This window comes from Watersipora subatra, chromosome 9 (genome assembly GCF_963576615.1).
Source record: "Watersipora subatra chromosome 9, tzWatSuba1.1, whole genome shotgun sequence".
NCBI lineage: Eukaryota > Metazoa > Bryozoa > Gymnolaemata > Cheilostomatida > Watersiporidae > Watersipora > Watersipora subatra.
In genome coordinates this window covers 57,449,601-57,462,812 of record NC_088716.1, presented here as the reverse complement: position 1 = coordinate 57,462,812, position 13,212 = coordinate 57,449,601, and the positions used below count along the sequence as shown (strand labels likewise).

The 13,212-nt window shown below is 37.6% G+C and overlaps 1 protein-coding gene across 1 annotated transcript in view; it reads left to right on the top strand.

Moving 5' to 3' along the window:
• Positions 1-13,212, top strand: part of LOC137405270 (general transcription factor 3C polypeptide 1-like) — a 67,675-nt gene that overhangs the window by 33,959 nt on the left and 20,504 nt on the right. The window contains exons 19-27 of the mRNA XM_068091497.1: positions 466-629; positions 2,140-2,326; positions 7,000-7,122; positions 8,854-8,941; positions 10,099-10,307; positions 11,403-11,502; positions 12,038-12,180; positions 12,445-12,455; positions 12,790-13,046. Coding sequence (XP_067947598.1) covers positions 466-629; positions 2,140-2,326; positions 7,000-7,122; positions 8,854-8,941; positions 10,099-10,307; positions 11,403-11,502; positions 12,038-12,180; positions 12,445-12,455; positions 12,790-13,046 — 1,282 coding nt within the window. The remainder of the gene's footprint in view (positions 1-465; positions 630-2,139; positions 2,327-6,999; positions 7,123-8,853; positions 8,942-10,098; positions 10,308-11,402; positions 11,503-12,037; positions 12,181-12,444; positions 12,456-12,789; positions 13,047-13,212) is intronic.

Sequence of the window (13,212 nt, the reverse complement as noted above, 5' to 3'; positions counted from 1 at the left end):
TGACGGCCGTTAACGGATAATTTTTCGGGAGTTGTGTGCACATGTGCATTTATCATAATTCTCCCAATCAATCGTTTCACTCTTGTTTGGTCGTGGGAAAATACAAGTCATGTTGAGAAATTGTATTTGTGTTTAGTATTTTTATTTTTTATATGGTTTTTATTTTTTTATCATTTTGTTGTACGTGTTAATTTTTTTGTCCGTTATGGTTCTGATGTCAACCTTGATCACTCTCATCTGTAAATTATGCCTTATAAATAGATTTATTGACAAAAAACGGTTCTAAAATGAAAGAAAACAACTTTTAAGATCAATTAACATTCGCTTTTGTTGTTTGACACAGGCAGGTGGGCCTTGCATCAGTTCTGTTCAGGTCAATACTTGGACTCCAGTTGTTATTTTTATCAAGTCCATGCTGCGTTAATAAGATGCACAATAAGTGTACGTCTTTTTCTCATTTTGCAGGAAGTACATAAACGCATTAAGAGAAACAACCAGTTTGCTTTGCATGATGGGATTGGTCACAAATATCTCCAAGGCTGAAGGCAGTGTGACTTATAGAGATATCAGTGTCATCTACCTGCATAAGCTTGCTACTTATATCGACACTACTAGGGGCCTGATAACTGGTGAGTAGTGGTCATTCTGTCCCTCTACATGGCTGTGTGACTCTTGATTTTTTTGTATATGTGTATAGCGAGCTAGCTAAACAGTTGCAGTAATTGCTACAAAAAAACTTGATCAGCCGTTCTCACTGGTCTCACACTTTTAACTGCCCTGCTCAACCACAGCGTGCATGTACAGGAGAGAGCTAGTGGTTTCATGGTAAAAATGGATGTATGTCTTGTCCATGTGCAGTCAGTCCATCAGTGGCTGGTGTTTTATTATAAAGTAATCCCTGCTGCTTCGTGGTTCGCTTTCATGGCTTCTGTAAAAAAGTCATTAATAAAAAAACAAAAATGCATAAATATCCCTTTTTCGTCAAAGGGCTCTTTGTACCCATTCTTGAATACCAGTTGTTAAACTCTATAGCGCAGAGAGCTCTATGGTGCTGAATCTGTAGCGCAGAGAGCCCTATGGTGCTGTGTGCATGCCTTGAAAAGGAATAGTAATCAAGGCTAGCTTGCAACTGTTATGGTCTTTTGTTGAATGGTTTGTTTAAGAATCTTAAAAATGCTTTTTTTCTAGATTTACAGCTGTCTATTGCCCTTTTATCCTTTAGCTTCTAGATTTACAACTGTATATTGCCCTTTTATCCTTTAGTTTCTAGATTTACAGCTATCTATTGCCCTTTTGTCCTTTAGTTTCTAGATTTGCAGCTGTCTATTGCCCTTTTATCCTTTAGTTTCTAGATTTACAGTTGTCTATTGCCCTTTTATCTTTTAGTTTCTAGATTTGCAGTGTCTATTGCCCTTTTATCCTTTAGATTCTAGATTTACAACTGTCTATTGGCCTTTTATCCTTTAGTTTCTGGATTTACAGCTATCTATTGCCCTTTTGTCCTTTAGTTTCTAGATTTACAACTGTCTATTGCCCTTTTATCCTTTAGTTTCTAGATTTACAGTTGTCTATTGCCCTTTTATCTTTTAGTTTCTAGATTTGCAGTGTCTATTGCCCTTTTATCCTTTAGATTTTAGATTTACAGCTGTCTATTGCTCTTTTATCCTTTAGTTTCTAGATTTACAACTGTCTATTGGCCTTTTATCCTTTAGTTTCTAGATTTACAGTTGTCTATTGCCCTTTTATCTTTTAGTTTCTAGATTTGCAGTGTCTATTGCCCTTTTATCCTTTAGATTCTAGATTTACAGTTGTCTATTGCCCTTTTATCCTTTAGATTCTAGATTTAAAACTGCATATTGCCCTTTTATCCTTTAGTTTCTAGATTTACAGCTGTCTATTGCCCTTTTATCCTTTAGTTTCTAGATTTACAACTGTCTATTGCACTTTTATCCTTTAGTTTCTAGATTTACAGCAGTCCATTGCCCTTTTATCCTTTAGATTCTAGATTTACAACTGTCTATTGCACTTCTATCCTTTAGTTTCTAGATTTACAACTGTCTATTGCCCGTTTATACTTTAGTTTCAACTGCAGCACAATGAGCAAAATATATTTTCAATGATATCCTGCTTCTCTTTTAGCTGATAACACCGAAGAGGAAATTACTGCAAAGAGGCACGTCTGGAAAGTGAACAAAGGAATGTGTGACGTTGACAACTTCTGGCTTTCGCTGCAGAACACATGCATATCAACGATCGTTAAGCGTTTTGGAAAAGACAAGGCCAAGAATTTGGAGGAGCCTGACACAACCCGCCATGATATCTACAAGTAGGTATTTGTGTGGCTTTTACAGCTACATGGGCTACTGGCGGCTTCACCTGAAAGCTATTTTACCTGAAGTGTCATAAGTTTGTATTTACTTTATATCAACGTGTCAATTTGGGTTGTTAGAAAGTTCTGGTACATCAGTATTACAAAGCTTGAGGCAGGATTTTCACGATTGCCACTGTATTAGGCCATTGTACATAGTGTGCAGTAGCACATTAGGCTATTTTACATAGTGTGCAGTAGTACATTAGGCCATTGTACATAGTGTGTAGTAGTACATTAGGCCATTGTACATAGTGTGTAGTTGCTATGCTTCCGTCTCGCAGGTAATCTGCAAGTTAACCCCATCCGCAATATAAAAACAGCAAAAAAACTGTAAATCAAGTGAGTTTTGCTTCTCACAAATTTTTATCGAATGTTTCATGCTTGCAGAAGATAGAAACGAGACTTGCGAATGATGCGACAGAAAATGCCGTGTAAGCTATTCCATTTAAAACATTTTCCAGGCTTCTGTGGTTCCTATTTTAAAGGCGTGCTGCTAAGCAGTACAGGAGGGCGCCGCCATGATCTATAGTATAAACTCCTTGTCTTTTTTAACAATGTACCCGTTTTGTTAACAAACCATTTTTAAAGATGTAGTTGCGTCAAAAATGAAATTAGGACCCATAAAAGGCTAAAACATCAGCTACAATTTGATGCCATTTTTGTCTTTGTAGACCAACCCTGTCCAGAGATATATGCGTTTGAATGAGGCCCTCTTTTAAAAAGCTCACGTTCCAGCGGGTGCCAATTTCGTGACGTCACTAGCTTGTTTTCTGAAACGAAACCACGAGCGATAAATATGAGGTCGCTTCGTTAGCCAATCACGATTGCGAAATTTTTATATAGACCGTAATAAATGTTATCACTCGTAAAACGCGTTGTCTGTGATCTCGAAGATTCTCATCGCTAGAGAATTCATTCTCATCGTTACTGATTCAACGCGTTTCAACAATTACTAAGTTATACATAGTTTTAAAATGGCTTCAAGTTCGAGCGACCGCTACTCAGAGTTATCTGAGCAACGTTTAGTAAAAGATTAGAGTAGACAGCCTATGGCCAAAGCTGACAGGCGTCAGCAGCGTTTTGCTGCAGAAGAAGACAGAATGGAGGTAAATTAACTTAGAGTCTTCTATACTTTAGTAAATGTAATATTTTTTATAGTCATAAATACATATACTAATTAATAAAATGATAATTCTTTGCTATCTCCAATCATCGTTTCATAGCTTATCTGCCGTTTTACCTAGCTATAATATTTTTTTCGAATTTTCTTTGGTAAATTAGAGTCATGATTACAAATTATTTTCACACGTAGGAAGTGGGTAAAATCGATTGATCATTGCAAATCTTTAATTTCCAGAACCAAAGCTTCGAATCGTTGGCTTGGCGTACTTGTGCCTTTATTAAATGTTTATTCGTTTTTAAAATTACACTCGCAATCTATTTAACTCCCAATTTGGAAGCTGTCAATAGATACGCTTTAGAATGACATATCTATGAATGACATATTTATTGCATCTACTTTGTTTACATTTACTTGTTTTACTGATTACAGAATGTTTATGTCGTCCCACCAGCCGAAGAAGCTTTGTCAGTGTGGAAACTGCTATAAAGGAGAAAGCAAGACTTGAATGCGTGCTGGATGATGTTTTGTTTGAGTTTGTTGCAGTAGATGAATTTGTCTTATTGTATCAGCTAATACTATGTGAGTGGCCACGACTTGATGAATATTTTTAATAAAAGCTTTATGCCGAGATGAAAATATTTTTGCTTGTAAAAATTATATAATAAAATAATATTGTTGAAGATAATGCAAAACATGATTTGCAGAATATTGTAGTGAATCGGATATGGTATATGGGTGTCCGCAGAACTGGAGAATGTGAGTTCAAATCCAGTTTGCAGCAGACTTCTCATCCTTAAAACTCTATCCATGTCTATATTCTTTTCAAAGAGGTGGCTTGCTAGTAGTAAGAAACTAGTACGTAGGCAATAGGTAATAGGCGACATAATGTGGGCGGGGCTTATGGGAGGCTGTATATCGTTTATATGGGTAGCTGCAGAACTGCGCTGATACAAAGACCGCGTTCTACATCAAGTGACTAGACAGAATTACCGTAGACCGGTAGAATTGGTAGTCGGTACCCAAATGTTTACACAACATTTGGAGAAAGTGAGTAGAACAAACTTTCAATTTTCGTTATTTGAGGCCTTTTAAACATTCATAATAATGCATCTGTAGCAGGATTTAAAATTTTATTCTAGCCAACACGAGCAAATACAAAATAAGATATATGCCAAAAGAGCCGCGTAAGACTAGACTTTTATCGCAAATAGCCGATGTGAATACGAGAGATAGAGAGAGGTTGCCAAACGCGTGACATCATTTTTGGCGAGGCTGGGCACGTTTTTGTGGCATGAGCGTTTTTACGGTGATCAGATTTTTTCGGTTTTAATCTTCAAATATCTTGGCAATGCGATCGCGTAACACAACAAACAACATATCAACTGATAGAGAAAAAAAAATGCTTTCTTTTAAGATCAACTTAAATTTTGACGCAACTACATCTTTAACACAGATTTTGAGCAAAGCGTTCGCCTTACTTCGCAACACACGAATACGTAGAAACACTTATTACACGGTAACTCGATGTGCGCACAACTCCAAATCTGCACCATCCGCACAATGGCAATGTACTAAGTGTAGCAAGCAAAGTAGCAATGTTTGGCCTAAAGCGTAAGACCTCAGGCACCCATAAGACCTCAGTCAATCGTAGACCTTAGGCAATTGTAAGAACTCAGGCAATCGTAAGACCTCAAGCACCCATAAGACCTCAGGCAATCGTTAACCTTAGGCAATTGTAAGAACTCAGGCAATCGTAAGACCTCAGGCAATCGTAAGACCCCAGGCAATCGTGAGACCTCAGGCAATCGTAAGACCTCAGGTAATCATAGACCTCAGGCAATCGTAGTCTTCAGGCAATTGAAAGACCTCAGGCAATTGAAAGACCTTAGGCAATTGTAAGACCTCAAGCACCCATAAGACCTCAGGCAATCGTGGACCTCGGGCAATTGTAAGAACTCAAGCAATCGTAAGACCTCAGACAATTGAAAGACCTCAGGCAATCGTAAGACCTCACGCAATCGTAAGACCTCACGCAATCGTAGGACCTCAGGCACCCGTGAGACCTCAAGCAATCGTAGACCTCAGGCAATTGTAAGACCTCAGGAAATCGTAGTCCTCAGGCAATTGTAAGAACTCAGGCAATCGCAAGACCTCAGACAATTGAAAGACCTCACGCAATCGTAAGACCTCACGCAATCGTTAGACCTCACGCAATCGTAGCACCTCAGGCACCCGTGAGACCTCAGGCAATCATATAACCTCAGGCAATCATAAGACCTCAGGCAATCGTAAAGGTTTGCTGAAATATTTACACCATGATATTTTGGCAACAATATATCTGTACATCAATTCTTAGCTTAATGGTGGTAGGTGGTTGTATAGCACTCACAGCTCTATTGGAAGCATTCTTGCTGGAGCATTTAGCAGCATAGCTGGTACCTTACTTGCGATTAGCCATTCTCTTTCATTGGAGGATTTTGATTTCTCCTTTTAGTTATGTTTTGTTTAACTACAATCATACCTCGACATATGATCTTAATGCAGTCCGGGATTTCCTCATATCTCAATGCAATGTGTGCTATATAAAATAACTAAATACACATTCTTCCATTCCCATCTTCTAAAAAAACACGTAAAAAAACAGGATATTACGATAAAAAACGTGTTTTAATTGCTCTAATTCACTACCTGCGCTCATTAAGTAACAACTTACAAATACCTGCCCAGTGGTTATGATCTGCGATAAAATGTTATCATATTATCTGCAGTACTGTATGGAGCACTTACCTTCCAGACAGACGGTAGTGACTAACGGGGGTGTGAGAGAGACTTGACAGAATCATGCTCGGTATGATACACTATTGGGGTGCTGCGTAACACAACATGAACTTTGAATCTAGCGGTAATGATTTTATCTTAGTAAACACATGCTTGAAAATAAGCTTTAATCTTACCCTAATCTTTATTAATTTAGTTGTTTTTTTTTTGTTTTTTTTATTATAATGTTATGGCTTGGCCTTTTCTGCCTCGCTTTCAGACTCACTTTTGCCATCACTTTTAGCCATCTTTTTTAAAACTTTTTTAACCGATCCCACGAAATAAATGAAGCAAAGCTGTTCTCAAAAGAAGCCGCTCACATACTTCGCCACCTAGCAGCTGCATCGAGAACCATCTCGTACGTCAAATTCGTCTCAATGCAAAGATCTTGCTTGAAATTTTGCTCGTACCTCAAATTTCTCGTAGGTTGAGGCACTTGTATGTCAAGGCATTACGGTATAATAATGTAACTTCATGATAATAAAATCAGGAAATGAACATAAATGAACTGTTGAAATAGTAGAGGAAGTATGAAGCAGGTAAAGACGACTTTGAAATACAGTGTCTTCATTGGCCTAACAAGACCAACCTGACAGTTCCTTATATTTTCCTATGATTTAACTAAGCTGATTGTAAGCTTCTAAACTGATATGATACTTCCTGGCAAGAATAGTATTAATTCTTGTAGAGCGGAACGACTGAAAGATTCTCACAGCCCGAAGGTGTTGAATGAAGTGCAGGAGGGTGTAATACCAGGAGATGGGCGAGGGGCTGCAGGCCTTGATACATTGTTCTTTGCTCACTTGTGCAGGTAATTTAATATGTCATGCGCTCATCACTTATCATAATAACATGGCACAGTCCAACAACATGACACAATCCTATAACATAACACATTCCTGCAACATAACATAATCCTGTAAAGCTTTCCACTTTGAACATTCTTAACACAAAGTGCTTTAACCTAGCATGGGTTCTCACATTACTTGACACCGGTGCTCAGATCTGTGCGTCATTACATAAATTCATTCATCTCAATTAAGCTATGCTCGCAAAATGAATTATTTGTTTATTAAATCGTTTTGTAAAACAAATATTCCAAATTTAAGCAAAATAGGAAGAAAGATTCAAATGGCCCTCTTCAGACTTCAGACTAAACTTATTCATTTCTTCAGTAGCAATTGCAGTTTTAGTCTATTGTACTATTCTATAATGAATGTACATGTATGTATATTATACGTTAGGGCAATTTTTAATACTCGACCAAAGCTGCATTTGCTCACTCAGTTCATCTTTTAAGCCGTGGGAGTCTGTCTTTCACCGCCGTAGCTTCTGTGGCACCGAAATCATATTTTAATTTTCTGTTCTAGTAAGATTAAGCTCATAGCCACACACTTACATACTTACCATTTCATCATCGGCTCTAAAGTTACATGGCCACACACTTACATACTTACCATTTCATCATCGGTTCTAAAGTTACATGGCCACGCACTTACATACTTACCATTTCATCATCGACTCTAAAGTTACATGGCCACACACTTACATACTTACCATTTCATCATCGGCTCTAAAGTTACATGGCCACACACTTACATACTTACCATTTCATCATCGGTTCTAAAGTTACATGGCCACGCACTTACATACTTACCATTTCATCATCGACTCTAAAGTTACATGGCCACACACTTACATACTTACCACTTCATCATCGGCTTTAAAGTTACATGGCCACACACTTACATACTTACCATTACATCATCGGCTCTAAAGTTACATGGCCACACACTTACATACTTACCATTTCATCATCGGCTCTAAAGTTACATGGCCACACACTTACATACTTACCATTTCATCATCGGCTCTAAAGTTACATGGCCACACACTTACATACTTACCATTTCATCATCGACTCTAAAGTTACATGGCCACACACTTACATACTTATCATTTCATCATCGGCTTTAAAGTTACATGGCCACACACTTACATACTTACCATTTCATCATCGGCTTTAAAGTTACATGGCCACACACTTACATACTTACCATTTCATCATCGGCTCTAAAGTTACATGGCCACACACTTACATACTTACCATTTCATCATCGACTCTAAAGTTACATGGCCACACACTTACATACTTACCATTTCATCATCGGCTTTAAAGTTACATGGCCACACACTTACATACTTACCATTTCATCATCGGCTCTAAAGTTACATGGCCACACACTTACATACTTACCATTTCATCATCGACTCTAAAGTTACATGGCCACACACTTACATACTTACCATTTCATCATCGGCTTTAAAGTTACATGGCCACACACTTACATACTTACCATTTCATCATCGGCTCATTCTTTAAAGTTCCAAACCTCAAGACTATTTAGTGTTATTCAAACTGAATCATACCGAATGTCAAAGCAAGTCATGCGGCTAAATTACAGAGGCTATCACTTTTTAGTCATGACTTCACTTGCTCATCGGCAGGTGCTTTTTTTAGTTATTATTCTACTTATTATAGGCAGTGGTCCGCAATGTTTGTACCTAACCCCCAAAAACCTCCAGCTAATACTGCTGCAAGTTCTCAGGAAGATCCTCAAAAACAACCTGTAAGTATCCACCACAAGTAATTGCGTTACTCTTACCATTTTTATTTTTGTATGTTGAGTGGATTAAGCACCTTCCACTGGCCCTATTAAGAAAGTATTCGATATTCTTCACCCTCTAGGCACTCATTTCTTTCAATCTATTGAAATTGCTGCATTTAGACTGTCGGCGCAATGCTTGAAAATATTTTTTACCAAAAAGCCATAGTGTTATATTTTTGTTGAATTAAACAAATGTGTCCGTGATGAGGTAAACCGAATAACATTTAATTTCAGGTCATTTCATTCTGTTGACCTTATGGATAACCAGATCGCTGCTGAGATTTCATGGCTTGTCTTATGGCAGCATGTATATCTTATCATTCTGTTCCCAGTAAATGGCCAGATAGTGTAAACATTTTACATTGTCGTAGTAACTTGACAACGGCTGTAATACTATAGTTTGTGGTATAAGAAATAGTTGGTAATCATTGTTTTTCTGTTATGCAACCGCTGATCCAAGTCATGGTATATAGCCACACAAGCAAATATTCTCCAGGATGATATTATTCGATAGATTTAAACATTCAGGAATTTGAGGGCAAACAATTCCATGCATGGTTAAAATCGTGAATAATCGGAGTTGTCTGCTTTTTTAAAAGGATAATATCTACTACATAAAATTAAAAAACTGTTTGTCAGGCGTAGTGAGTAGACATAGCTGAGTTCCAACTTTTTTTGCAACTATTGTCAGGGGATAGAGTAGCGCCCCTTGTCAATGCACCACAATTCATAATAAAATTATTTAAGGATGTCACAATTTTTTCAGATTTTAGCATAATCTTGTCATCTCAAAAGTCGCTCTTTGAAGTTTTTCATTGTGAAATCATCTCTAACAACTCCTAATACTGAAGTTGATGAATGTAACTTTCAAATTTTTGATTCAGATGTTATGGTATGTATATGATTTATCGACACGTTTACATGTATTTGAAGGTTTTGCTCGCTATTGTTAGCTGGATTCATGGATTAATTTATTCGAATAAAATTCCCTCCACGGATAAAATAGTCCGCGTAATGCATAAAAAGACAACTTCCACGAGATATGCCATAACTCTGTGAATAATATTGTCTTGAGGGATAGTTGTTTTAACTGTACAGAAGCGTTTGGTACGTTCTAGTCATACAGCTCACAAGTGAAAGTAACTCCTACAGTCGTGCAAGTTGACTACAACACAGCCACTCGTGCGATATCCAATACGAAACCTTTCAAGAACAAGCGGGCCAATGCAGACCAAAGACATCTTGCTAAGAGAATGAAACTTGATCGAACCAGTCACAAGAAGGCTGACAAAGCTAAAGAAAGGAAGTCTAAGGCATTGCAACGCAGGTAAAAAAATTTATTGTGAAGCTAAATGAACGGTGCAGTACATTTGTGTGCTGCCTTTACCCAACATCTCATTTGTTTCATTTCAACATCAGTTTTACTTGTCCTTTTTCTTTACATCTTTGCTTATTACTGTGGCATCGATATAATGTCGTGTAGCTGTTCTACTTGCTAATATAATTAATTGTTGTAAGATGAGTGCATCTAGTATTTTAGATCTGACAATGTGAGTCAGTAGATGATCAATGGTTTATCACCGAACGTGTACTTATTAGTATGTACGCATGTAGGGCACATACTTTTGCTTAACAAACTTGAAGTCGTAGATATTAGTGATCGTAAAGCTAGAAAAATAAAATCAAACAAAGAGTTGGAATCTTACCAACAGATAGATTAGTGCTTTTTGTTCAATAGGGCTCCCCAGCACATGACTTTTCTTACTGAGTCAAGTTATTTTCAAAAAAAGAAACCTTTGTTCTGTCTGAGTTGTTAAAAATTTCTAAGTTTTTATATTATGTAGAATATTCTATTTCCTCAACTGGTTGAATCCTTAAATTTTTAATTATTTAATTACTTTTTAATCATTACTTTTTTCCTACTATTCTCAGTATTTAGTTTGGAAATTTCCCTGATTGTTGTTACTGTTCTTTTGTCTGTTTTCTGTTGGAGATTAGAATAGTTTGTAAGAATTCAGGCCTTAGTTGGGCAGGTTGATTTGCATGTCACCAGCTTTTCGTCTCTATTACAACGATATACAATGGCAGTTGATTTGCCTCAGCATGTAGTAGTGTTTTTATTTCCTGCGTCTAACTTGTCTTATACATGTTAATAGTTTTTAAATTGCCTAACATATAAATGCATATGCGGTGTATATACATTGTATGTACATATGTATATACACACATATATATATATATCCCTCTGTTATCTCCCTCTGCCAGAATATTGCACCATTGAATATTTGCTAGCAGTAGTATCTTGGACAGCTGAATGCTCCGGCATCTTCTTTATCTAGCGTTTAATGTTTGGAGTTGTAATGCCTTCACTCACATGCGTCTACTATTCAAGATCTAAATTTGAATGTCTTCATTCGAACAGAAGACAGAGAAACGATGCACGGAGGAATGCCAAAGATGAAAAAGACTACATGGCTGAGGAGAAGCTAGAGACACAGCGATCCATTTTCACCCCTCAAGAGGTTTCTGGAGCCTGTTTTGTTTTAATTGAAGTTGTTTATGAGCACTTTCATGTGTTTTTTTACCTATATTTGTAGAAAAGCTGCTTGTTTGGTGATGTTCTTGTGGTTTATGTCACTGAATGAAGTTCATTTGTTGGCTTGTCACCTTAGGGGTCATTGAGTGTCACATGACAGCACCTGTAAAATTCAGCTGTTGTCTCCCCTTGCATAAATCTTTGTGATTGATTCAACTCACATATTTATAACAAGGTTCTTTGATGTGTGTGTGTGTGTGCGCGCGCGCGTGTGTGTCCGTGCGTGTGTGTATGTATGTGTGTTCAGCCTGTGGTATGGAGCCTCTGGTAATAAAATGATTGACCGAAACTAGTATAACTGTCCCACAGCAAGTCGATTAATTATATAACTACAGGTAATCAGCAAGCTGGTGATGGCTATGAGTTGTTACACAGCCTTGACATAGCATAGTTACACCATCATCTACTCTAAATACTATTCCATAATTTTCTCCTTCACTTTTTTCGATATATTCCTATAGGATGAGGCACTGATGCTCGCGAAGATAGGATTAAATATTCTTGGCTGCAAAGAGGTAGCGACGAAGCATGTCAGAGACTTTCTACACAAGAGTCTTCCCAAAGTGTCAAAGGACAAATCGTCTAGGTCCTGCTGGGCGAGGATGTACAGGGTCCTCCAGTTTAATGCCAGAGCACGGACCATGCGTCTCTACACTACCATAGCTTTGAGTGACCCGGTACGCTCATTTACCAATATGTATCATAACAGTTTTATTCATGTGGTAGAAGCAGCTTGACCTAGTACTGTTGCTAGGTGATGTGTATGCACAAAATAGTTTGAATTTTTTCTAAAGCTGTGGTCTCTCTGTAATGAATGCCTGTTTTGGGGGTCCCTTGACAAGCCACTGCCATCTTTTTCTTTCTGCAGTATGTCATCTCATTGTTGGTTATTTTTAACTCTGTGTCATGCTTTCATAGCACTTAGTTTTTAGATTAGTTGATATTGTACTTTTCCAATTTGTTATAATATGCACAAGTAAACGTAAACACGTTTACCACTGCTGTTAGCGTTTCATGTCATAATCACTAATGTACAAGATATTTTTTCGGTCATCAAAAATCCTGTATGCGTATTAAGCAATTTCTGCGATGTCTTTCGTTTTACCAATCGTGACCTGCAGCCCAGGCTACCTCTTTCGCTGATTGGTATATTTGGCAGTCATGCTATTTACAGAGGTAGCACCTCACTCATTTCACGTCCTGCATATTTGACAGGAAATAGCCAAATACCAGGACACTGCACCAACACTTACTCCTAGCTTCTCAGAAACCTACAGCAAGTTAATGGAACTGATTATAAGAAAGTGTGAAAATGCTGTCAAGTCGGAGGTAACCATAGACCTGTCCACGGTCAATGGTTTGGAAGATTTGAATTCTCAGTATCACCTCATAGTTATAGCTGAAACTCAAGAAATGGTGAAAGAGAATATGGGTCACTCCCACGGACACAAGATAGCGCCTCCTATTGAGGTTCGTGTTCGTTATCTTGGCATCTGTTCTAGGATGTGATATCAACCTGCTTCTATCCTAAGCCTGATAATGGCATGTACAACAGGTACCCATAGAACACAATAACCAGTATGCAAGAGTTTTTAAGGAACCTTCGTTATCACAATACTTCTGAAAGTGAGTTTTT